We start from the raw sequence: 26,118 nt of genomic DNA, 5'->3' as shown, positions 1-26,118 counted from the left end.
TAGTGACATGATTAAAAACCATGCTTCAGAAAATTAATTTAGGAACAGTGTGTAAACTTTCAGGGGGGAAAAATCAGCAGGCAGGAGACTAATCATAGGCTAGAAGTCAGGCCAGAGATAAGACAAAGTAGAGCAGAAGAATTAGAAAAGCAGAAGAGATGCATTAGAAACATATTATTTACGGAGCCCAAATCAAGAAAATTGGCAAGTTATTAGATAAAAATGGAGTAATCATGTTGATGGTTAAAGAAAAAGTGCTTCCCAACCAACTTGATGCTGACTATTCTTAGTAAATAAAACTGTAAAGAAATGTGTACAAAAATAATACAATAGAAGGAAAATACAAATGCTATTGGTGAATCATCTCAATAACTCAAATCAAAATAAGGAAACACATTTCTTGGGTACCTGAGAGATCACTGCTTTCAATTCGCCGGAGATCTGAATCAGCCCAAAAGAGTTTGCCCAATCTGCTATCAAGAGCTAAAGCAATTGGTTTACTTAAGCCACTGAAAAAGAGGACTTCCCGTTCTGTTCCATCTAAAGCAGCTCGTTCAATTTTGGGAGACCTTTCCTGAAGATTGGTAAAATACATATACCTGAAGAGAAAGGAGGAAACTATAAGTTTACCAAAGTAAGAAATCACACAAAATGAGAATATTGCTGTTAAGACAAAAGGAAGTAAAATAATATTTTTAAATCTTATTTTAAAATGTTTTAGAACATATTTTTTTGAAGGTCATGGGATATATTAATTTCAATAATAGCAACAAAGGGTGCACAGAAGTTCTTAGGGAGTTAACTTTAAGGAATTAATAAAACAAAGTGTTAGATACAGGCAGCCTTATGCTTTTGGAATAATACAATACAATAAATAAAAGAAAAGAGTAGTAATCAGAGAGATCTGGGCACAAAATTTTAAATTTCTTCTCTATTAGTCCATTTCATAACTGAAAATAAGTCGTATATGAATCATTTCTTATATTTAACTTCTATAGTTCATCTCTTTCCTGTAACTCCTTTGAAGTAAGCTACTCTCCCTGCTGAATTCCTTATCATTCATTCAGATTCAAGTAAATACAATTTATTAAATGCAAAGCTCTATATTAAATGAAAGAAGGCATATTAGTTCTTATCATAAAAGAACCTAAAATCTAGTAGAAAACATAAGACTGAAAAACAATTAAGTATAAGGTAAATTGGAAAGGACTAAGTATAACTAGAGAGGTACAGACACAGAGCGGTGGGTATTTGAGAGAGGGGAACGTCACATCTGGCTGAGGGTGGGGCAGATCAACGGAAACTTCACGGAGGACGTTACAGTTCAAACAGTCCTGGAGGTATGGGTAGAAATTAGAATTAAAGCAGTAGTGACTAAGGAAGGAAATTCTAGACAGTAAAATCAGGGAAAGCAAGAATATACATGGGCTGAAAAGGAAGGCTGATGAGGGTTTCAGATGCCACCTTAGTAACATACCCTTTTTCTGGGTTTACCACAATGGCTCGAGGTCTGTCTTGCTCGCCTTTTAACACCACTCCAATCGATCTCCCATCTAATCTTGTTACATTAATGACATTGGTGGCCTCACAAGTCCAATAGATGTAGCGGCTATAAATATCAATGCTGAGGTCATAGGGCTGTATTTCTAGGTTCTGATTCGGAACTGAGCTCACAACCACAGTAAAGCCCTAAGGAAAGAAAAAGAAACACACACAGAAAATTAGATTCCAAGCCAGATAGCTCCGAGGAGATCACTCACAACACTTACACTTATGTGGTCACACACCTGAGAAGGATCTCTCAAGTCTCAAGCAACATTCTTAGTGAATATTTCAAATGTTCCCTTTGGTTATTATGACATAAAGCAGAAGAGCGAGCTGAGGCCATATTAGTTGCTCTAAGAAGCTGATAGTGCATTGCTCAGAAATGAGAGTGAGAAGGTGGCAGGTGTCCCTGTAAACTACAGACAACTGTGGCTAGAACCACACTCTAGAAATACCCCTAAAGCAGTGGTGTTCAACCAGGGGCGATTCTGCATTTGCAAACGCCTCCACCAGGGGCACTGGCCAATGTCTGGAGACATTTTTGATTGTCACGCCTATGAGAGTGTAACTGGCTTCTCATGGGGAGAGGCCAGGGATGCTGCAAAACATCCTCCGACGTACACGTCAGGCCTCCACACAAAGAATTATCCAGCCAAAAAGGTCAACAGTGCGGAAGCTGAGAAACTCTGCTCTAGAGACAGCAGCAATTAGTCAGGGCTACAAACCACATCTATCAGTCATGTCCTTCTCTAATCCTCAAATCTACCCCCCCCTCAAAAATTTTTTTTAAACAAAGCCAAGCAAAAGGAGAGGCCTTCTTCATCTCTTTTATCTGAATAAATTATATTTTATTTACTCGGCATCTCTGAGGTAACACTCCTTAATAAGGCTATCTCATTTATTTGCTATGTCCTCAGCTGTATAAGAACAGCTATAATTTCTATCAACTAGTTATCAGTCTATTGGTCCTGGCCTACACCGTGTAAAGTGCATCTGTAATATACCGCTACAACTATACCCCTAAATGATCCTCGGCAGCCCTAAATACACTATCTCCTTGCTCTTTTTTGTCAGACAAGACATATAAAAAATAAGTAATCTAATCTCCCTAAATTTTAATGCATCAAAAATCCAACTTAACATTACTGTTAAAAGGAAAATGACAAATAATTATTTATAGTAATCCCAGTCTAATACTGCTTGGGCACAGGAAGAAAGCAAAGAATTATGGACAGTGGTATGTAAATCATGACTAGAATGTAAGCACAGATAAGACGTGTTGATAATATTTTCATTCCTATCCCACAGTTACCAAATAATAGTTACCAAAACAAAAACAAAAAAACATTAGACTAATGATAACATATCCTATATATAATTTTACTGAAACTGTGTTTTATGTTTCCCATCCTCTGAACCTTTTAAATAATAGTTAACTAGTAATAGAACTATTATTTATTGAGTGCCCACTATGTAACAGGTAATGGGCTATGTGCTTTACATTCCTGTCAGCTAAAAAGTTCGTAAGAATCCTAGTGAGTGACAAAGCTGAGATCAGAACCAAGGGTTTATTTGATTTCAAAGTTTCCAACACTCCATGTAAATGGAATTTTAAAAAAAACTATATAAATGATATGGGTGGCACTGACAGTCATACTAATATATGAGCATAAGTTATTTTAATGCAACACAATCTTCATTCTAATAGAAGTATCAAACAATTGTTTACTCAAAGATCATTAGGAGGGAAAAAAACTGCTAGGTTCAGAATTCCAGTTTTACACACACACACACATAAGCAGAGTCAAGACTTAAGTAAAATAGGATGGTTGGCTGGTCCAATTACGCGGCAGAAGAACTGGATCTTGAACGCAGCCCTGAATTACCTGGCTGCCATCTTCTTGTGCTTTTCGGATCATGTTTTGTCGTGAGTCAATCCAATAGAGCTGCTTGTCCAGTGGGTCATAGTCAATGGCCCGGACATTCCGAAGGCTGTGGATAGGAAGGATGATGTCGGGGCTCTGCTGTTCATCAATCACCATGCGGTTGATGGCACTCTTTTGACTGAAGAGCAGGAAAGTAGTTGGAGCTTAAAGAAAGAAAAAAGCAAAGAGGAAAAACATAGTTACCCTAAGTCTTGTATCACTCAAAGATTTGATCAGCCTGTTGTCTGTATCTCATACAAAACAGACATGTATGTTGAAAAGGTAAGGTTGAGACAAAACCCTTTGGAATGCCTCCAGAAACTCTCTTAGAGGCAACACTGATCAGCGCTCTGGTTACCAAACCAGTTATGAATTTACCCCATGATAACAGCCAACTAGCCACTTTTGCTCTGTCTTGTCCACAGTGGTATCATAGGACACTTGATTTTAATGAAGCATTTAATAAAGACAGACAAAATACTCCTGTCTGCCAAGTAAATAATCCTAACTCCTCCATAACCAATTCTTGTAGGTGGAAGGAAGCCTGGGTCTCCATAGGTCAAAGAAGAAACTTCAAGATTGGTTTTAGTCTCACTTCTCACACTATTTAGTCACTTGATCTTAACTAAGGCCCTAAACCTCTTTGGGTCAAAATCTACTCAACTGTAAAATAAGGTCATAGTTATGTTGTCCTGGTCATTGAGTTGCTATAAAAATTTTACAACATATGTGAAAATACTTTAAAAACTGTAAGGCATTATGGCAATTATACCTCAACAAAAAATTGTAAGGCATTATGTAAATATCAAGTAAAAATAACTACTGTTTATTATTATCAGTAGTAGCAGTAATAAACTTGGTATTAGTAGGATTCAAACAAACCCTCACTGGTTGCAGACATAGGCTTAATATTTTGCATAGTGGGTTGCAAGGAGAGGGAGCCAGTAAAAAAAAAAAAAACACACTTAAGTTGATGCCCTTAAATTTATGAAATGGGAAAATGCAACAGAGACAACATTCCCTTTCCCAGGGACTAGGCCTCTAATCTAGAAAAGGACAGCATCTGGCAGTGCTACCAAAAACTTCAAAGTCTAATAGCATTTTTAAAATTTTCATTTAAAATATATGTAAAAATTCCATAATTATACTCTTGTTGCTCAGTCATCACCTAAATCCAGGAGAATTTTGTCCTTCTCAGGGATATAAACATAAATGGCCAAGACAGAACTCCCTGCTTTATTTCCCCTTAAACCCCATTCTTCACAGCTCCATTATTTGTGGTTCCCTGGTTGACTTTACATTTACACCCAAATGTATATTGGCTTAAATCCCAAAGAAATTCACTGGTTCTCACAAAGAAACTTGGTATTCACAGCACTGAAATTCTGCTTTGAGTTCCTCACTGGCTAAAAGTCCACACCTAGCTTGGAAGATTTAGAAAGTATTCCAATGATCCCACTGGAACTCTCCATTACCTGGAGTCCATAACATATTGATTTAACAACTTTCAGCAATTTTAGTAGAACCCATGCCTTAAGCAGTAAGAATACAGGTCACAATAGAGTAGTTAACAAGTCTCCCATCTTTTTTTTTTTAAAGAATTATTTTTTTTGCAGTACTACATTCTTGTAAATCAAGAAAATAGAAAAAAAAGTTCTGAATTCTACATTTCCAACAAAATAAGCACCGCTTATACTAAGACATACAATGAAACTTACAAGAAAGACCCCACAGTTTTAGGTGTCCACTTTTCCTGCCTGGGAAATACTCAAATATGTATTTGGCTCCAAGTATGTTTCACTGGGTAGTTTTTTTTTTTTTTTGAAACAAGTTTTAACCTTTAATAAGATTCCACGATTAGGTGTTCTAGAAATGTAGATTAAGACAAAGCCAAATATGGCTCCAAATAAATGCTTGTTTCAAAAAGTCTATGGATGACGTTAATAATTACAGCTGGCTAAATATTTCTAAGAGGAAGCTGATGTTTTATTTACAAAAGTGACGAAGAATATGCAATTTTGTAAGCCTAAATCCATCCTGATTTATGTAACCTCTAACCACCACTCCCTCATCTCCTGCAGAATGCTTTCCAAACCGTCCTGTGAGGTTGACTCTGTTTTGCATTCCCGCAATGAAGACAGCCACACGCAGAAGTTGGAGGATGAGGTAGGAGGAAGCTCTTCAGCTCTCCTTTGAAGACACAAGTGTTCACCCAAAGCTTAAAGAAAGGTATTACTCTGGTGTAAGAACAGCATAAATGACAAGGCCAAGCCCACCATGTCTGACTGCCACTTGTGCATTGTGCCAAAGGCACCAAGTAGGGACTGAAGTCCAGTCCACACTTCATTAGCCAAGTCAAGCACCTAGGCAGCTGCATCTGCCCAGAGGAAACATCTTTTCCCAATTCGCACAAAGGTTCCATAGAGGCCAACCACTTCAGTACTGAACAAGGGATTACACAATTTGGCCTCCTGTTTCCTCTCTGACTTAATCTCTATTCACTGTGTTCCAGAGACACTGGCCTCCTAGGTGTTCCTCTAATATGCCAGACATGCTTCCCCCTAGGGCCTCTGCATTTGCTATTCCCTTTTGCTTGACAGGTCTTCTACCAGATATCCAGCATAGCTCATTTCCTCACCTCCTTCAGTTCCGGACATAGTGTCACTTTTACAGTCAGGACTTCTCTCATGACCCTATTTAACACTGTGATCCTCTTACCCACCCTTTCTTGCTCTTAATTTTCTCCATAACACTCATCTCCATCTAACTCATGACAGAGTTTACTTATTTAGTTCATTATCTGTCCCACTGAAATGTAAGCTCCATGAGGGCAGGGATTAATGTCTATTTTATTCAGTGCTACATTCTTCACTGGCTCAAATGATGCCCAGTGTGGATTAGGTGTTCAGTAAATATTCATTGAAAGAATAAATGAGTAAACAAATGAAGAAACAAGCATGAGATCATGATAACTTAGGACAGCCCTGTAGCCATGATTCTGAAAGTAAGGAAATAAAATTATTTCAGAAAACTGGGAAAGAAAAGAAGCATTTATTTAGGAACTCCAAGATGTCACACATCATACCAGATGTCATCCAATACCCCAAATTACTCCATTTTATAGGTGAGCAAACTCAGAACGGTTAAGTAATTTTTAAAGAAAGGCTCAGAAAGGTTAAGTAATTTTTCCCAGGTCACAAAGCTGCTGCTGAATGGAAGAGCATATGTTTTTCCAAATCCTGTCCTGCTTCTTCATTCTTCTATTTAACAATGATTTCTTGAATGATTACTATTTACTGAACACTTTTTTAGGCACCTAAGATACATCAGTGGAAAAACAGGAAAAAAATGCTGCTTCATGGAGTTTATAATCCAGTAAACAGATAACAAGTAATAAGCATAATAAAGAGGCTATAGTATATAAATAATAGAGTATATAAATTATATAGTATATCAGAGAGTGATTAAGCGTCACAGGAAAAAGAAAAATGGCAGGTAAGGGGCACTGGTAATGTTAGATAGGGTGGAAGGATGACTTGCAATTTTAAATCGGGCAGATCAGGTCTCACTGTGGAGGTCACAATTAAGCAAAGACTTGGAGGTGAAGTATATCCATGCAAATATTTGCAGGAAGAACATTCCAAGTAGAGGAAATAAGCAGTACAACAGTCCTGAAGTAGGAGTAACTGGCATATATGAAAACAGCAATGAGGCTGGTGTGGCTGCCATGGAGAGAGCAAGAGAGAGAATGGTAAAAGCTGAGGTTAGAGAAGCAAAGGGGGGGGCGGTGCAAAGTGTGGGGTACGGATCATGCAGGAACTTGTAGGCCATTATAAGAACTAGGTTTTCACTCTGTGTGAAATGGGAGGTTTTGAGCAGAGTAACAACATGATCTGATTTAGCTTTTGAAACACAGGTCTAGGATTAAATTACACAGTGTTAGAAAACTTTTTGAGGGCAAGTACTTTGTGTTAAACTTCTCTTGTAATCTGCTTTGGAATCTAATACATCTGTGCACAAATATTAAATAGTACTCATTATAAAAAGAACACGCAACAGGAAGCCTCTTGAAACACTGCCAATCATCTCAGAAAGAGCCAAAGACAGACATTAGGGACACTCAGCACTGATTTCTCAAGACCTTCACTCACCAACTAGCACACACTGGTAAAATCAGCCCAAACAATAATGACCTCAAAAGGTCTTTTCATAGTCTTCTGTCTCCATCCTCCATCACTTATTATCCCCATGTTCTCCTTCCAAAGTTAAACTTCTTAAAAAAGATGTCTACATAACACATACACTACCTCCCCTTCCTTTTCTCCATTCACTTGTTGATCTATTCCCATCTTTCACCATTACCTCCCTGAAATTACTTTTTTTAGGGTTACTAATAACCACCTCATCCAAATATCCAATGGATACTATTTTAGGCCTCACCTTACTCAACCTGTCAACAGCATTAACACAGTTCTATTTTGAAACAATCTTCTGTCTTCTGTGTCACTATCTTCTCCTGGTTCTCCTTTGGCCTTTCTCACTGCTGCTTTTCTGTGTCCACTGCCAGCTTTCCCTTCTCAACCAGAGTTCCTGAGGTTACTAGACCCCTTCTTTTCGCCACACTAGAGTTGGCAAATTATGGCCCACAAGGTAAATCTGGCCTGCTGCCTGTTTTTATAATAAAGTTTATCAGAATTGAGCCACATTTTAAAAATGTAACATCTATGGCTGCTATAACACTGCAGTGTACAGAGCTGAATAGGTGTGAGGGAGACTATAGGATTCACAAAGCCTAAATATTTACTCTCTGGCTCTTTAAAGAAAAAGTTTGCTGACCCCAGGTCTACACCTTCTCCCTAAGTACCTATTTTAAATACATGCTGGCATTTCTAAAATTAATACCTCTAACCTCATCTCTCTCTCTGAGCTATGGATTCTTCTATACAATTTCTATCTATCTAATCTATCTTATCTATCTATCTATCTATCTATCTATCTATCTAATCTATCTATCGCTGTGTTGGGTCTCCGTTGCTGCGTGTGGGCTTTCTCTAGTTGCAGTGAGTGAGGGCTACTGTTCGTTGCAGTACGCAGGCTTCTCATTGCGGTGGCCTCTCTTGTTGCGGAGCACGGGCTTTAGGCACGTGGGCTCTAGAGCGCAGGCTCAGTAGTTGTGGTGCACGGGCTTAGTTGCTCCGCGGCATGTGGGATCTTCCCGGACCAGGGCTCGAACCCATGTCCCCTGCATTGGCAGGTGGATTCTTAACCACTGCACCACCAGGGAAGTCCCTACAATTACCTATTTAATATTTCTATTTCCCATAGGAAAATCAATACAAACCTAAAATTTTTTAATTCTTTTTGAAAATTAATCCTCCCCATTTACTACCTACTTAAGTGCTCAAACCAAAAATCTAGGAGTCATCCTTGCTTCCTCCCTCTTATTCTTCCTCATATACAACTCATTAACAAGTTCTGTTCATTCTAGTTTCAAAATATACCTTGAACCCATCGACGTCTCTTCATCACGACTGCCACCAGCCCCGTCTAAGTCGACCTGCATTATCACAGGAGTCTGACTGCCCTGCAGCCACTTATTTTCCTCCTCAAATCCATTCTCCACAGCAATCATGTTATTATATCTTATTCAATTTTCATAGCAACCCTACAAGTTAGTTACTATTATTATTCCCATTGTACAAATGAGAAAAATTAAGGCTTAAAAAATTTATGGGACTTGCTTCGGTAAAACACAAAACTTAACGTGTGACAGAGATGCCAAACCATTAAACTGTAAACTGATGTACTTTCTTTTTCAGAACTGAAGTCTTGAGCCAGAACAGACTAAATCCTTTCCTATGTGACCTCCTATACTTTCAGGCACAGAATAAGGTAATTTCAATAGTTCACTATATCCAATATCCTACAGCAATTTTGTTACCTTCTAACTTAGTGAACCATACCCTACTTCTCTCCCACGAATCTACTTTTTCTTATCTATTTCTTTATCATATCTACCAATTTGTTCTTGTCTATCCACCAAGACATGGGCGTTCATGCACACTTGAATCATAAATCAGGACTCCCCAAGCCAACAATCTTTTGTTACACACTGTGTTTTGGTGTTCTTAGCACTGTACGTGTGCGTGTCTCTGTGTGCATGTGAATCTGAGACGATCTGGTAACATCAGCTAGAAATAAGTGGCGACCACTCACTATGTTCAGAGCATGTGCTCTCCAGTTTCCCTTCCCCATATATTTACTACTGTTTCATACTGGGCTAAATTTACTCATAGCATTTTCTGCCTGGCCTCTTACACACTTAAATTCTTCATCTTTAGCCTATTCTATGAACTTCAAAGGACAAGGAGATTGTATTTTGTAGATTCTCTTTGTTGTACTGTTTGTACTGTTCTTCCCTTATCATGAATAAATATGTATAGCACACATATGTGCTGTCTCTCTCAAAGAAGCGATGCAAATTTTTCGATACATATTTAATCCCCAAGGATAAAAGACTTACTTTTTCTATAGTATCAATTTTTCCATAACATCAACTAGTTAGCACCAAACAAATAAAAGTAACAAACACTTGCATTTTTCCACATTTAGTCCTTCCCTTTTATTAAACAAATGATCAACTCTGGACCTCTACAACTTTTTACTCTAGAAAGAACATGAACTACAGTGTTTTCAAAATCCTGCTTTCTCCTCTAATTCTAGATTGCTTTGGGGTGGGGGGGAATGCAGCTTACCACTACAAGTCCTGTTGTCAGCATTAAGAGAGTAGTGGGCAGGGCATCCACAAACAAAGCCTCCAACTGGCACTGCCAAGCAGAGGTGGGAGCAGTGCCCATTGCTGGAAGCACACTCATTCCACCCTGCCTGCCGAGAGGAGTGAAACACGAGGATGTCCATCACATAATCCAAATGGCCCTGAATGATGGTGCGGTTTTGGCCACTGGTTTTGTTGGCACGCTCGATGCTGCGTCGGCTCCAGTCCGTCCAGTAGATGTAATCTTGGTACTGAGTTAAGCCAAAAGGATGAGGCAAGTCATCTGCTATAACCTCACGGTTGAGTCCTGTTTTCAGAAAGGTAGTAGAAAGGGGAGAAGCAGAGAGATGAAATATGTGAGAATGTAAGAGTCTTGTTGGCAAAAATAAAATAAAATGTTAACATATAAAACATTACTTTTGTAAGCAATTTAAAACAGAAAAATTCCTTTAAAAGCAATTCTTAAACCAGACTGGTCCTCTGAAATCAACCCACCTGCAGTCTGACCCCATGTCTCAAACTAACATTCTTGCTACAAATCACTGAGTTTGTTTAAACTCCTGTAAATGGTCTATTTTGATTGTGGTCTTATTTTCCCTCCGTAAAGATCTATAGTTCAACTATTTTTCCTTCCATAAAAAGATGGAAATGCATATATTGTATTTTACTGGTACAAAAAGTCACTTCAGGAATATCCAGGGTGTTATAAATTCCATAATAAGCCCAAAAGTAATGAAATTTCCACATATTAAAGAGATATGAATCCAAGTATTTGGCCCACTATTAATAAATAGGATACAGTGTGAGACAGAGGAAGAACCTAGACATTCATATGAAGTTTTATTAATAGTATCTAACCTATGGTAAATAACAGCCACTGAGTTTTGCACAGAAAGGATTATATACTATCTGTCTGAACAAAAAGGAGTACAGCTTACCAAGCATATTTGAAGATTCTATTAAGTTGGTGTCCAGGTCTGTCCAATAAAGCCTCCTTTTAGCATAATCAATAGTTAGGCCATTTGCTCGCCCCACATTTGGAACTAATGTAGTACGTTCACTTCCATCCATGGCAGCTCTGTCTATCTTAGGCTTTCCACCCCATTCAGTCCAATACATAAATCTAAATTCAAAACAGTGGATAGTTAACATTTCATTTTTGACTATTTGGGAGAAAGGATCATATTCATGCATAGTAACTAAATGAATTTAAAGAAAATATACATTAAGTCAAGGAAATTGGTAAAGCAAAATCACAGCTATAATTTTTTTCAAGAATATTGGCAGCCTCAACTAAATATTTTTTCTCATATCCTAAAAAGGAAGTGAGTCAGCTTTCCTTAGTCTTTCCGATGAATTTGTTCCATCCAAAACCTAGGAACTGGAAACAAACCAATGATTTCCTTATTGCAGCACTTGCATTTATAAAACTAATATTCAAGAAGTTAGGAAAGAATTAAAGCTCTGGTCTCAGAACCTGATTCACTTCAGAACAAAATACATGTATTTCTGAATACAAGTAATTCGAATTTTTTAATTTTTAAACTTCTTTTCAATTTGTGTCATCAACTCTCCCCCAAACCAAGTTGCAGCAGTACATCAAGGGTAAAAATTAATAGCCTTTAACTGAAATTTAAAAGCAAAGTTTGAAAATGTATTTGGTCACATGGTCCAAGGTAACATACTGCTACGTGTAAGAGCAATGAACCACCCCTTAATGTGTCAGCTGGTCAGTGAACACTATTACTACAACCCCTGTGAAATTTTAGAACACTCTTTTGCTTTTATTGTACTCTTTTGAGTTTTTCACCTTAACCTTAGAGCGGCCCAACAGCATAGGCTTTTTACACATGAGGAGGCCAAGGCACTAAAAGTGTGACTGATTTGTCTAATGTCTTCAAGCCAGTCATATGGCAGAGCTAGAACTAGAAACTAATCCTTAGCCAAATGCCCTTTCAGCTGAACTAGTTGTGCTAGTTTCAAGACACTCTGAATACTGGGACTAGGAATGTTCTCCACATGCCAGGTCTCATCAAATACCCATGGGAGACATTCACTCATCAGCCTGTTAGCTGATGGTTGATTTGGTAGCAATGTATGAACACGCTTTTCTGAAAACTGAAGTTGTCTCGGTCTTTGTTTGCATTTGTACTTGTCAGCTGACAGGCACGTGCACACCCCAAGAGCCCAAGAGAAAACAACTGTGGGAGAAATTTCACAGTTGCCAGCAGCCACATAAACTAGAGACCTTCGTCCCAACTACTAAATATATCTGTCTGGTAACTAATGTTTAGAATAAAAATCACCATAACCCAATCACAACATGTCAGCACAGAGAGGGTGCTTTCAGTATGACCTTCTTAACTACATGGCTAACAAGCTAACCATGGAACTGACTGATTCAGGGAAACTATTTTTCATTACGGCTATAGTAAATATGTTTGTATGTTCACATTGTTAACTTTTGCTTTTTAAAATGGAGTTATTCTTCAAATTTCAGATTTCTTAGATGCTGGCTTTTTAAAACTTGCTAAATCATGTAAGAAGGATCATCTACCGTTGAAAAACATGTCACGTTGTAAATAAATAGTTTATTTATCAGAAAGTTCACTGTTTACTATCAACGTTTCCCCAAGTTTATAATAATAATCAAACTAATTGTCCATTTTTGAATTAACAAACATTCTAGAATGGAGCTTGTAAAATGCAGTTATTTCCTAGCACACATTATTTCAGTGGGTTTACTTTCATAGGTTTGGAATCTGGTGTAACCTGGGAGAGAGTGCAAGCAAATACAGACTTGATGACACCTTTAAAAAGGCTGTCTACTTAGTATATAAGTATGATCAGTAATATTTAATTAATAATCCATTTCACTGATCTTTTTCACCCAATGTTAATGATGACAATAGTCAAATTTAGCGAATAATTATTAATTCTAAATCAGTGAAATCTCAACTAATGGTTTTAAGATAAAGCCTGTCTATGGTTGACTTCTCAAATTCCTAATAAGCATTATTTAAGACATCAAGAATATAATCCATAACTTGGCCATGAACAATGCAGTTGAAAAGAATGCATACAAAAACCTCTTTACCCTTCAGCGGGGTCCAATGCAAGAGCTCTGGGACTATCTAGGTCTTTCCACACCAAAACTTGTCGGTGCTGCCCGTCCAACTTTGATACCTCAATTCGATTTGTTCCTGTGTCTGCCCAGTACAAGTTCTTCCCAAGCCAGTCTACTGCCATGCCTTCTGGATAATCTAAGCCAAATTCTACCACATGTTCCAGTGCACTGCCATTCATAAAGGCTCTGCTGATGGTCTGCAAAAATAAGATTAACAAAAAAGTCACAGGGCTTAAGTACAAAACACTATCCAGAAGGAACGTATGGTTTGGTTTTCGTTGGGTGGGAGGATCCAGAAGAGCCAGAGGCGTAGTTTCTCAATACAATTCACATATTTTATGAGCAAAGAAAAAAAAAATGATGTCAATCTCTAATAAATGCAACTGTGACCTCAAGTTTTATCGCCAATTCAGGGAGAAAGTTTTGAAATTTTTAAGGACCAGAAATGTATTCTAGTAAAACAGTGGAATGACTATTCTTGAAAAATTTATTAGTAATCAAGTGAAAAAGATGTCACCAGAATGTTGTAGACTTTTAACTGGTAGTCAGCTTCCTGAAGGTACTTGAGAGGAGGCCATGCCATTGTGTCAACTGAAGATCTCAACAAACTTATATTGATACCTTATAGAAGAGCATATGACTATTATCATACCATTACCACTGTAGCTTTGAATCCCCTAAAAATTAAAATCGCCATAATTCAAGCTATTAATAATAGCTGCTACTTCTTGGCAAGTACTATCCTAAGTACCTTGTGTACATATATTTTCTCATTTAATCCTCACAACAGCCCTGCAAGATAGACATTATCGCTATTTTCAAGATGAGGAAACTTACAAGCCCACATAATAAAAGCCAAGATAAAGCATTTATTCACTCATTTAACAGATTTTACTGAACACCATTAGAATCCAACTCCGGCTCTAACATTCCATGATTTTTGCACATGAGACAAAATTTTACGCAAGTTATCTAAAACAAGTCCAAAACAATCTGGAAAAAGGAAAGCTTATTCTCCAGATTTTCTGGTTAAGAGCTCCTCCTTATTGATTCAGTGTGCTTTTCAATATTTATTCTAGGGGGGGAAAAAAAGGTATGCTATAACTCATAATTGGCATTTTCTACCTCAGTCAGGCGCCCCAAAATTTTTTTTTAATAAATTAAGAGTCAAGTCTCTATAAGCCATTTATATATGAAGCATACAATTGCTTACTCTCTAACTGAAGAAAATGTCACTCATTATATTCAAACAGAACAAAGTAGAGGAAGATTATGTCTTGCAGATTTAGAACACTCAAGCAAAGTATCTTGCACTAAAAGATACTTAATAAAATACTGAATGGGCCTTTCCCTCGACTTCCTTTAAAAAGTTAAGTGTTTTTGTTGTACTCTGCCTATTAAGTAATGAGGAAAGCAGATAATAGCACGAAGACTCAAATTCTAGACGCTCTCCCTTTTAGCCCCCAGTTTTAATATTCCAGTTCTTTTGCTAACCTTGAGTGATATGTCAGTCCAGTATATTCGGTTGTCTGTCACATCAAAATCCAAAGCAGAAGCTTCTTTGACACCAGTGAGCGGGATGGCCACGTTATTATTGTTAGTTTCCAAAGAAATTCTCCTGATATCTGCTCTCCGTGAAAACAAAAGGAAAGCCTCTGGGACAATGCAGGTCTTCATGTCACTGATGAGTTCAAAGCCAATGGGGCAGGCACAGCGAAGGCCCTGAGGTCTATAGAGGCAGAGATGGCTGCATCCCCCATTCTCCTCAGCGCAGGGGTTGGAACCTAAAATTATAAAAGGGCACAGAAGGACACACGCATTGACACAACCAACACATTTTCAATTCAAAATGACTAAGCATTTGTTTCACAAAGACCGAGGATTATATTTGCTCCCAAACCTAGAGTTTCAGTTCTAATCTCATAAACATGCACTATGAGGATTAATAGGGAATAAAAGGCCAGGCACAGGTGTGCAGGCCTATAGTCCCAGCTGCTCGCAAGCAGGATGGCTTGAGCCCAGGAGTTCTGACCGGTAATGCTCTATGCTGACTGGGTATCCAATTAAGTTGGCATCAGTATGGTGACCTCCCAGGAGTGGGGACTACCAGGTTGCTTAAGCAGTGGTGAACTGGCCCAGGCTGAAAACGGAGCAGGTCAAAACTCTTGTGCTGATCAACTGCGAATAAAGGTATGACAAAAATACTTTCCTTTGTACCCACAGTAAACTTTAAGTAAACTGCATTATTCATATAATAGAAATTCTTTTCATGAAGGGGTGTGTGTGTGTGTTAAGTTTATCCCTTTGATTCAAACTATGTAGCCAGAGTACTAAGCCAACATTTAAAAGGTCTATTCCTGCCAATCAATCTGATAACTTAAAGTTCTCATTTGTTTCCGGGTAAACAACTTTAAAGAAAGTTCTCGATTCCAAAATTATTCATGGACCATCTACATGGTGCCCAGCACTAGGTCATCCCCAAATATCACTGAACTTGGTGATATGCTGAAAATATGTTTGGAGGTTGCAGGAACCAAAAGAAGAAAGTGATTTGGAGTATTTTCCCTGGGACATTTATTTAATTTCTCTGGTTCTTACATTTAGGGTTTGACAGTAGGGAGGTGGAAAGAAATGGAATGATAGTCCCTGAGAAAGAAGATAATTGTCTAAAAGCTGTTCACTGTCTTCCTTAGCCACCATAAGACACCATGGGATATGATGTAAAAGGTATCAGACTTTGAGAAAAACGTACTTGTACCACAAAGAATTTATGTATATCCCCTCAAAACATCAACAATTTACACTGCTGACTTTACAAGCTGCTGACTGTCTCCATCTTTTCTCATTCCTGGTTCAATCTCTAAGAGAATCGTGCAATTACTTACCAATGATTCGATGAACATTTGTGGCCTTCAGGCCCATGAGGTCAGGGAGCTGGTCTATGATGATTTCCCGCTCTGCACTTCGTTTGTGTACTCTTTCGATGCTACGCCTCTGCCAGTCAGTCCAGTAAACATAGTCCCCCAACAAAGTAAACCCAAATATGTGGGGAATTTTGTCTTCCACTAGCACTCGTCTCCCAGTCCCATCGGTATTCATAACCTTCAAGTTTAAGTTTAAAGAGAAGGAAGAGGAAAAGATGTGTACTTATTCTTCAAATGTATGTAAAAATGACAAAACCAACTGTGCCTACATCAAAATCCAAGTGTCATCTTAGTTACTCCTATTACAATGCTTTCACAAAATGACAACATGTTCATTTAATGAAAATGATTTCAAAGATTCAATGTAGGCTCGTATTTTATCTCTATTTCTCCAGTCTTTTATTACCCTTCCTTCTAAAAATTCTGGCAACATTAGATTTAGTATGCACCTCCTCTATTGAATGACTGTGTAAAAAATTAAAAGTACAATATTATCACCTTAAGTTTGCTTGTACATTTGTTTTCAAATTATAGTGTACCTCTGCACATATTATTTTATTACGTATTGTGTTTTATAACATATTTTATTTTATCCTGAGAGTTTTGCCTGTTTGACATCTAAGGAAACTAAGATTCAAATAAGGTTACAAAGCTTGTAAACAGAGTTGATGTCTTTTTTAGGACTCCTTTATTTAGTGTATTTTTTATTTCATTGTTTTTGTTTAAAAAATAAAAAAACAAACAAACACTCTAGATACTCTCTCTGCAACTAAGTTTCAAGTAACTAGGATGTATCAGCTCTTTCCAACTACCCTACGGTCCCCAACCTTTCTGGCACCAGGGACCAGTTTCATGGAAGACAATTTTTCCACAGACCGGGTGGAGGAGGATGGTTTCAGGATGATTCAAGCACATTACATTTATTGTGCTCTTTATTTCTATTACTATTACATTGTAATATAATATGAAATATATAAGGAAATAATTATACAGCTCACCATGATGCAGAATCAGTGGGAGCCCTGAGCTTGTTTTCACTTGCCACTCGCTGACAGGGTTTTGATATGAGTCTGCAAGCAATTGATTTATTACGGTCTCTGTGCAGTCAAACCTCTCTGCTAATGATAATCTGTATTTGCGACCTAGAGCCCTCACATGCGCAGTTCACAGTAGGGTTCGCGCTCCTATGAGAATCTAATGCCGCCACTGATCTGACAGGAGGCGGAGCTCAGGCAGTAATACGACCAATGGGGAGCAGCTGTAAATACAGACGGAGCTTCGCTCGGCTCACCTCCTACTGTGCAACCCGGTTCCTAACAGACCACAGACCACTATTGGTCCGTGGCCCGGGGGTTGGGGACCCCTGCTATAGCAACATTATTAAATTCATTCTGACATTTTCATTATAAACATCAGCAATTTCCCTAGAAGTGGCAAAGGCGTCTTATCTGTCTCTGACATTACAGAAACATGTACTAATCTTCTGTTCTAAAAGACAGAGGAAGTATTCTAAAGCACCAACTTCCAAGTCCTCATCTGAGAACATTTCTATCATTTAAAGTGGCCTGTGTACCAGGCAAATCAGCCTTCAGAAATGTTATTCTGTTACTAATAACATGTACATGCAAACACCCACCTAAAAAGAAATATCAGGCATAATCTTATACAAGTATTAATTTTTTATTCATAAATTATATTCCATGTAAGTCAATACTGTGATGCCTAGATGGAATGACAAGCAAATATCTTTCTCTCTCCTCTCTAAAAATTTTAAAACACTTGCTGACCTTCCCCAAACATCCAAACCTTGGAAACAAAATACTTAAAAATTGAGCAAAGTTGTGCTATATTCTTGTATCTTCACTTGCAAATATCAATAAATATTTGATTTATATCTGATGGAAGAGAGATTATATTAGTTGGATGTTTATCTGTTCATATTAGATACAAGAGGACTTCCATTAAGCCAACTGAATAAATCTATATTTAAATACAATGTTTTTTAAAAGTCAAAAACATACTTAAAAAGAATTAAATACTACTCCAGCTCCTAACATTACATACTTTTTAAAGTTAATAATTTCTCCTTGAGACATGAGTTTAGATCTTTTACATATTTTCTTGCAACAGACCATTCCTGGATATATTTTATGATGTCTACGGTTTATCTTAAAATTACTTTGGTGTTTAAGAGTAAGATGACTAAGCAGAGAAAAAAGGTCGATAATCGTTTTCATATATAACTAGGATGTGATCTCTAGAATAGCAGGAACCTAATTCATCTATTTATGTCTTTCACAGCTACTATTAAAGAGCCTGGCAGAGAACTCAATAAATATTTGTTAAATAATTTTTAAAAGGAGGGACTTCCCTGGTGGCACAGTGGTTAAGAATCCGCCTGCCAATGCAGGGGACACGGGTTCAAGCCCTGGTCCGGGAGGATCCCACATGCTGCGGAGCAACTAAGCCCATGCGCCACAACTACTGAGCCTGCAAGCCACAACTACTGAGCCCGTGAGCCTAGAGCCCGTGCTCCGCAACAAGAGAAGACACCATAATGAGAAGCTCGCGCACCGCAATGCAGCGTAGCCCCAGCTCGCCGCAACTAGAGAAAGCCCACGCGTAGCAACAAAGACCCAATGCAGCCAAAAATAAATAAATAAATAAATTTATTTTTTTTAAAAAAAAACCTTTAAAAGGAGACAGGTTTCCTAAGACCTATGACAGTCAAGAAACCTTCTTAAAAATGGGAATAAAAATTTATAAAACAGTTCTTATCCTTAGATCCTAGCTTAGCCATGTGAATGAATGAAAGGTATTCTTGCCCAAATTTTAAATCCATGTAAAAATGCATACTACTGCCTACTTTTAGAGAATGGATACATTCCTGATCCCTCCTAAAAGCAGAGCTCCAAGAAAGAATTTCTGGCCCCATTTTATTACTGCCTGGAAACTCTGATCAGGGTGAAAATCTTTCCTTTATTAGACATAATTTAGAATAGTCATTATTTTAGGTAGGAGAAGCTTACTTTAAAACTCTGTCCTTTTGCCTCCACCCTAATATGGAGATTCTTTCTTGACTCTGGTATCTTCCTCTACCCTCCTTGCAAAAATTTCCTCCCAATACTATGTCCTTCCTTCCCAGGATCTCCAATTTCTCCCTCTCCATAAGGTCCTTCTTTTCTGCCTTTAACACAGTTTCCACCATTTTAGAAAGACACTGTTTAAAAGCTGAATGATTCTGTTTTTGCTGCCATGTTCTTTGAATGATCTGTAGCCACTGCCTCCACCTCTTACCATTCATTCCCTTACCTCCCTACAACTGGCTGACAATCTGTGACAAGCTCAAATGACTACTGAAAATGATCAGTGACTACTTTCCAGTTCTTCTCTGCTCTTGTGCTCTTGTGCACAATCTGCTTTCTATCTCTTCATCTCACTGCTTCCTCTTTCCTTTTTCAAACCTGGCTGGATATGTTCCAAGATTTCCTGAGTTGTTCTCTGTCTATAAAACACCTTTCAACAAGCCCATCAAGTCTTAAGTCTTTAATATTACCTTATGCAGAAAAATTACAAAGATGTAAAGTTCTAGTCTAAAGTCTCATCAGTTTCTACTGCAATATTTCCCACTGCATCTCCCAGAAAATCTACTGCTACCTCATCTAAAATGTCAGATACTTAACAGGAAACCTATCTTCTCCATTAGGGGGAGGAGTTCATCATCCTATCAGAGAGCATCTAACACAGAGTGCTAAACATTCTGTATTACAGAACTCTAAAATAATACTCTCTTACAAGTGTATGGTATAGTAAAACGTGTCTGCTTTTACCTTATTCCTCGTTTCAGTATTATCTTAAATCAATTATTATCTTACATTTAATAAATTAATACTAATTTTGCTGATTACTATGCTCCAATATTGGCCTTCCTATTAAAATTTATTTGCTGATCTAAAAGCATACACTAGTTGCCTAATACTGAACTTTTTAAAAATAAAATCTAAATTTCTACTTCAAACACATTACAGGATCAACCAACTCTCCTCTTTCAGTTATGTATCCTGCAACATTCTTGTTTGTTCATTTTGAGACATTAACAACTTAAACAAAGATAGCTGATCAGCTATGAATTTAGATAATGGGCAAAGAATTAAACTGAAAACCACAGTGAGAAAAATAACAAAAAGATAATCCAAAAGATTCTTCTGGTTTACACAACTCAGCATTTTCTTATTTAGCATATATTCTTCATTCTTCTGCTCTCTAAAAATCTCTTATGATTAGTAAACAATACTCTGGCAGAATTAGACAGATTTGGATTTTAAATATAAGCTCTATCACTCACTAGATACCCTTAAGGAAATTTCTCACATGTAAAATAGGGAGAGAGCACTTACATTACTGAATTATTTAAGAATTAAAGAAAAGAATGTTTACTTATATAGCACAGTATCAGATTAGTAGATGCTCAGTAAATGCTGGTTCTTTCCTTTTATTGTTTTAGTAAAATGCTTTAGTCCCTAAAAGTAAACAGCTATATTTAAATGGCTATATTTAATTAATTTAGTAAAATATAGTGCTTCAAAATAAAAATTAATACATAAATATAAAAGGATATGTGGAAGTAAAGGACCAAACAACCACACAGTTTTAAGCTGAATAAAAACAACACAGACCTTTCTGTATCCTGGCAGCTAGTGGAAAACTGCAGGGCTGCAGCCTTATTCCCATTTCCAACCCCCATTTTTATTGTTTGCTCATGCTACTTAGACGCACAGTAACTAAAACAGTAAACAAAATGGAGCAGTTTGACAATTTGATTGGAATATACTTTTTGCTGCTCTACCAGACCCTCAACTCCACTCCCCACCCCAAATCAAACAACATTAATAAACATATCTACTAAATGCAAATCACATGAAAAGCATGATGAATGCTAAGAAGTTTACAACAGGGCCTCTTCTAGCTAAGGGATTACAATCTGGTTGAGGAAGTAAACTAAATTTACATTAAAACCATACACATACACCCTTCTCTGGCCTACAGCTAATCAGGAAAAACTTTAGGAAGGAGCAGGAGTTCAAATCCACCTTCAAGAATTAGAAGAATTTTGGCAAAGAAAAAGAGAAAATGATTTTTCAGAATAAAAGAAGTAATATACGTTAAGACACAGTCAAGGATGTCTTGTTTGACTGACTTTGAAAGAGACGCATTGAGGTAGAAAGAATACAAAAGGGACTCAGAGACAGCACCCTATAGGAGGTATGAAATCCCAGGTACGAAAAACTATAGAAAACAAGAAACTTCTGAAAGCACTTTAAGGAGAGTGATATAACAAAGCTGTATTTCAGGAAGACCTCATTTACCTCTATCACTGTGTCCAGATTGTGCTAAAGATAAATATCTTAAATACAGAATTATGGTTAATAAAATATTTTCAATTTCTATGGGATGATAATAGAGGTCCAAAAATCCCCTTTCTGAAAGTCTCTGGGCTAGCTCTATTTTAGAATTTGGACTTCTTTGAAATACCGAAAGGCTAACACAATGCACATGTCGTATCACCTCTACCTGGGTCCAGGACAGCACTTCATTGCCTAGCATGATAATATTTTTGCAGCAAGACATATACATATTCCCACAAAGGGGGATAAATAGAGACTACAATTAGTCTTACACTGCTTCAAGTCAGACTCTTTTTTTTTTTTAAGTGTTTTTGATGTGTACCATTTTTAAAGTCTTTACTGAATTTGTTACAATACTGCTTCCATTTTGTGTTTTGGTTTGCTTGGGCTCCCGCACCAGGGATGAAACCCGCACCCCCTGCCTGGACCGCCAGGGAAGTCCCTCAAGCCAGACTCTCTACCAACTGAATTAATAAAAATAACTTTCCGTTTCGAGAGCTTTTTGGATTTCAGAATTGCACATAAAGGATTGTAGGTTAGGAATGCTTTGGTGATCTTCACTCTGGTCCCCTGACAAAACTGGGGCTTGGATCAGTGTTAATGCTGCTCTAAGTGCAAGCAAGGGTCTCAGGAAGAAGAAAAACAAGCAAAGGACATGTTAAAAAGATAAGGTAATTTTTAGCAACATCTGGCAAAACAACAACAAATGATAATGAAGGTCTTAAGAAGATCTTCAGAATAGCACAGAGTCCAAGAACTCAAATATAGTTCCCTAAAAGCCACAGCTAAGGATTTTATAGCTTTGCACACTAGAGTATTAGACCCTTCCAGCTAGCTATTCCTTGTTCTCTCACTTTAAAGGCAAAAACTAAAAGTGTTTTTTTTGGGGGGGGTGGGGGTGGGTAGTGGAGTAAATAAAGTGCACACTAAAGCTAGATATATCACATCTATTTCAAATTAAACAACGTAATTAAGATATGCTAAGATACTTTAAATGTAAATTTGTAAGCACACTGCTTCCCTTAATTCCCTATCTTCCCATTCTTGACTGTTGTAGCTTTTTACAACAGGGTTGGGTCTAGAACAGTGCTGTCCAAAAGAAATACAAGTTACAAATGTGAGTCATGTGTGTAATTTAAAATTTTCTAGGAGCCAGATTTTTTAAAGTTTAAAAAAAAAAACAGGTAAAAGTAATTTTAATAATATATTTAATCTCTTCATATATATCCAAAATATTTTATTTCAACAGGTAATCACTCTTTAAAAATTTATTAACGAGATTTTATGTTTTTTCTTACTAGGTCTTCTTAGTATGCATTTTACACTTTAAGCATCTCAATTCAGAGTAGCCACATTTTAGGTGCTCCATAGACATATGTGGTTACTGGCTACCCTAGTGGACCGCACAGGATTAGAATTTCATGGTGGTGACTCTACAGCCCATAACAAAATTAATTTACTCCTGTTTTAGATTAGATCTCTGTCCCCTCTCAAACCTGCCACCTTCAGGGCTGCCCTAGACTCATCAGGCTCAGTAAAGCCACAAACAAATGTCTTCCATTTCGTCTTTCCTCCCTCCCCAGCTATACTATACTTAATCCTAATATGGGTTAAAATTACTTCAAAAACTGATTTCTCATGAAAAGAACGAATAAAACTCTACTTTTTTCATCTTTTATCACATTTGTAAGTTTACATTTCAAAGTACTAGCTGAGATTTGTAAGAGTAAGGACAAAGGCCTGATTCTTTCATTTCTTTTAGGTTATCTCAAAATAAAAGTGTTAAAATCACATTTATATTAATAAGAGAATCCCTATCTGCCATCTCCTTGGCTCTCCCCTTAAGAGCATTCTAGATTGACAGATAATGGTTGAAGCCGGGTAGTTCCTGAGTATCTTTACTCTGCTTTACTATATGTCTGAAGTTTTCCATAATTAAAAAAAAAAAAAAATGAAGGGAGGAAAAATAAGGAAGAAGTCCAAGGGCACTTGAATAATAATAATAGTTGTTAGTAATAAATGCTGTTATCATTTTTGTTGTTCATATGATGTAGGAAGCAATTTATAAGAATCCTCTGAAGAGATTAAGGGATCAAAAGCTTAAACAAAATCTGATTGTGAGACTTTACTTCTACAGAACTACATATTTCCCTTTATACAGAGTCTGATTACTTTCTGAAATGTGTTTCCTTCCATTACTTTTGCAGAGTTGACACTTCTTAGAAAACTGGCTTCTGCCCTAAAAGCTTCTCTTTTAATCAGCCGCACAATCTCTCTACTGGGCAGAAGCAACATAGAGAAACAAGAACATGTTGCTTTGTCTCAAAGAAAATTACTGTTACATTTCTCATACCCAAGGAGTAACAGTTTTGGACAGGTTACTAGGTTTGTAAATACAGTTTTAAGCCCCTTTATGTTTAAAATAACAACCCAAATCCTGGTAAAAGCTTGCTTGTACATTCTGAATCCAGAACAAATGCACCATTTTAGGCCATTCCAAAAGATAACCCTTATGCTTTAAAAGTTGAGCCAACACTAATTAAGTCTTCTTGAGGGTGTGTTTCACCATATTACCTCAGAGTGGTTTAATTAAACTGAAATTAGGCTTCTGTCACTTCTAAAATCTACCTCCAAATCTGAACCAGAGTCTCCAGTGGTTTCAACTGCTTCAACCACATTGTGGTATGGATTTAACATTCCGAGGCATTCCCAAATATTGCAAACCACACTGAGCATATGGGCTACAACAGGAAACAGATGTGGGTTAACCAGAACATTATCTTCACAGAGAGGAGGTAATGGCAAACCTTCTGCAGACATCACATCCGGTTTTTTTGAGCAGTTTCATCAGGCCATTAAATGTCAAGACAGGATTACCCATGAAATCCTGGAATGCAGCCAGTCTACTACCAAAGTTGCTGCTATGCAAATTCACTTGACTGGACATGTTCAAGAGATAGATGACAACAGGACAACCAGGCACCCACCATAAAATGAACGGAGAATGCTATCAAGTTCCAAGAAATAAATGCAAATGAACCATTCCTCTTATACTGTTCCAGACAATATCCAAAACAAGTAGTAAATCAGAAGTTTATATATATATATATGAGAGACAAATAGGTATCGTTGGGGGCTGATTCATATACTTCATAGGTTATGAAGTATAATTTCATAGAAATGGCATTTTTGAAAACTATATCGATGGAAATAACATTTCAGTCATGCAGAATCTCACTGGGGTGAGAAGGAAAGAGAAATGCTTTGCACTCAGTAGGGGAAGCAAAGGGATGCCATGCTCCTGTTTAAGAGAGCAGTGAGGGCAAATTCGGTGCTGCATTTAAAGCCTTTTAACCTACTTCAAGACATATTATGTCTGAGGAAATACAAGCGATTTTTAATATGGAAAGAAAAAGTATCAAACTTGCACTAGGTAGTTTCATAATATTTTTTCAAGGAGCCATGCTTAGAATATTAAACATTTGCAGTTACTATGCTCTTTTACAGACAGAGCTACGAATTGCTATTGTGACCAAAGCATTCTAAAACATGAATTACTCAGGAAAACTATAAAATTGAGAACAGATTTTCAGCTGAAGGTATCACTATGATGAAAACCAACACCACCTTAGTCAATACTCAAATGCTTCATGAGACACTTGTGAGAACCCCACTGTCCTGGAGCCTTTAATAAACCCTAAGGGAAACACATTAGCATATTAACAAGGGGAAGATACTCCCTTTCCTCTCATTCTTTTCAAGCACAACTAACATATATTTGGAGTCTTAGTAGGAAAAAAAAATCAACTCTAACATCTTAGTATTAAAACAAATTACTCAAGTACCAATGAGCACGCCTTATGCCCAGATATTGGTTTTTAAATACTATTCTTCATTAAAAAGAACCATGGCTCCTTGGCATGGGAAATAAGAGAAAGCTGGAATATGCTGTTGTTCCAAAAAGTGTTTTAAAAATGACGGGGGCTCCTTACAAAATTAAAATTAAATTACCATATGATTCAGCAGTCCTACTTCTGGTACATATCCAAAAGAATTGAAAACAGGATCCCAAAGAGATATCTGCACACTCATGTTCACTGCAGCAGTATTCACAATGGCCAAGAGGTAGAACCAACTTAAATGTCCATCAACAGATGATTGGATAGAGAAAATATGGTATATATATACACAATGGAATATTATTCAGCCTTAAAAAAGACGGGAATCCTGTCACAGACCACAACACGGATGAACCCTGAGGACATATGCTGAATGAAATAAAGCCAGTCACAAAAAGATAATACTGCATGATTCCACTTATATGAGGTATCTAAAGTAATCAAACTCTTAGAAACAGAAAGTAAAATGGCAGTTGCCAGGGGCTGGCGGGGAAGCAGTTGTTCAATAGGAATGGAGA

At 37.3% G+C, this 26,118-nt stretch overlaps 1 protein-coding gene across 5 annotated transcripts in view; it reads right to left on the bottom strand.

The window, feature by feature from the left end:
- Nucleotides 1-26,118, bottom strand: part of LRP6 (LDL receptor related protein 6) — a 183,552-nt gene that overhangs the window by 34,515 nt on the left and 122,919 nt on the right. For all 5 annotated transcript variants that reach the window (XM_082420152.1, XM_082420153.1, XM_082420150.1 and 2 more), the window contains 8 exons: nucleotides 16,258-16,474; nucleotides 14,867-15,156; nucleotides 13,343-13,569; nucleotides 11,184-11,368; nucleotides 10,226-10,552; nucleotides 3,432-3,634; nucleotides 1,478-1,689; nucleotides 409-599 (listed from right to left, as the gene is read on the bottom strand). In XM_082420152.1, coding sequence (XP_082276278.1) covers nucleotides 409-599; nucleotides 1,478-1,689; nucleotides 3,432-3,634; nucleotides 10,226-10,552; nucleotides 11,184-11,368; nucleotides 13,343-13,569; nucleotides 14,867-15,156; nucleotides 16,258-16,474 — 1,852 coding nt within the window. The remainder of the gene's footprint in view (nucleotides 1-408; nucleotides 600-1,477; nucleotides 1,690-3,431; nucleotides 3,635-10,225; nucleotides 10,553-11,183; nucleotides 11,369-13,342; nucleotides 13,570-14,866; nucleotides 15,157-16,257; nucleotides 16,475-26,118) is intronic.

This window comes from Balaenoptera physalus (assembly GCF_965194825.1).
Source record: "Balaenoptera physalus genome assembly, chromosome: 13".
NCBI classification, from domain to species: domain Eukaryota; kingdom Metazoa; phylum Chordata; class Mammalia; order Artiodactyla; family Balaenopteridae; genus Balaenoptera; species Balaenoptera physalus.
The sequence above is the reverse complement of the archived record's forward strand: the minus strand, read 5'-3'. Positions and strand labels throughout refer to the sequence as shown.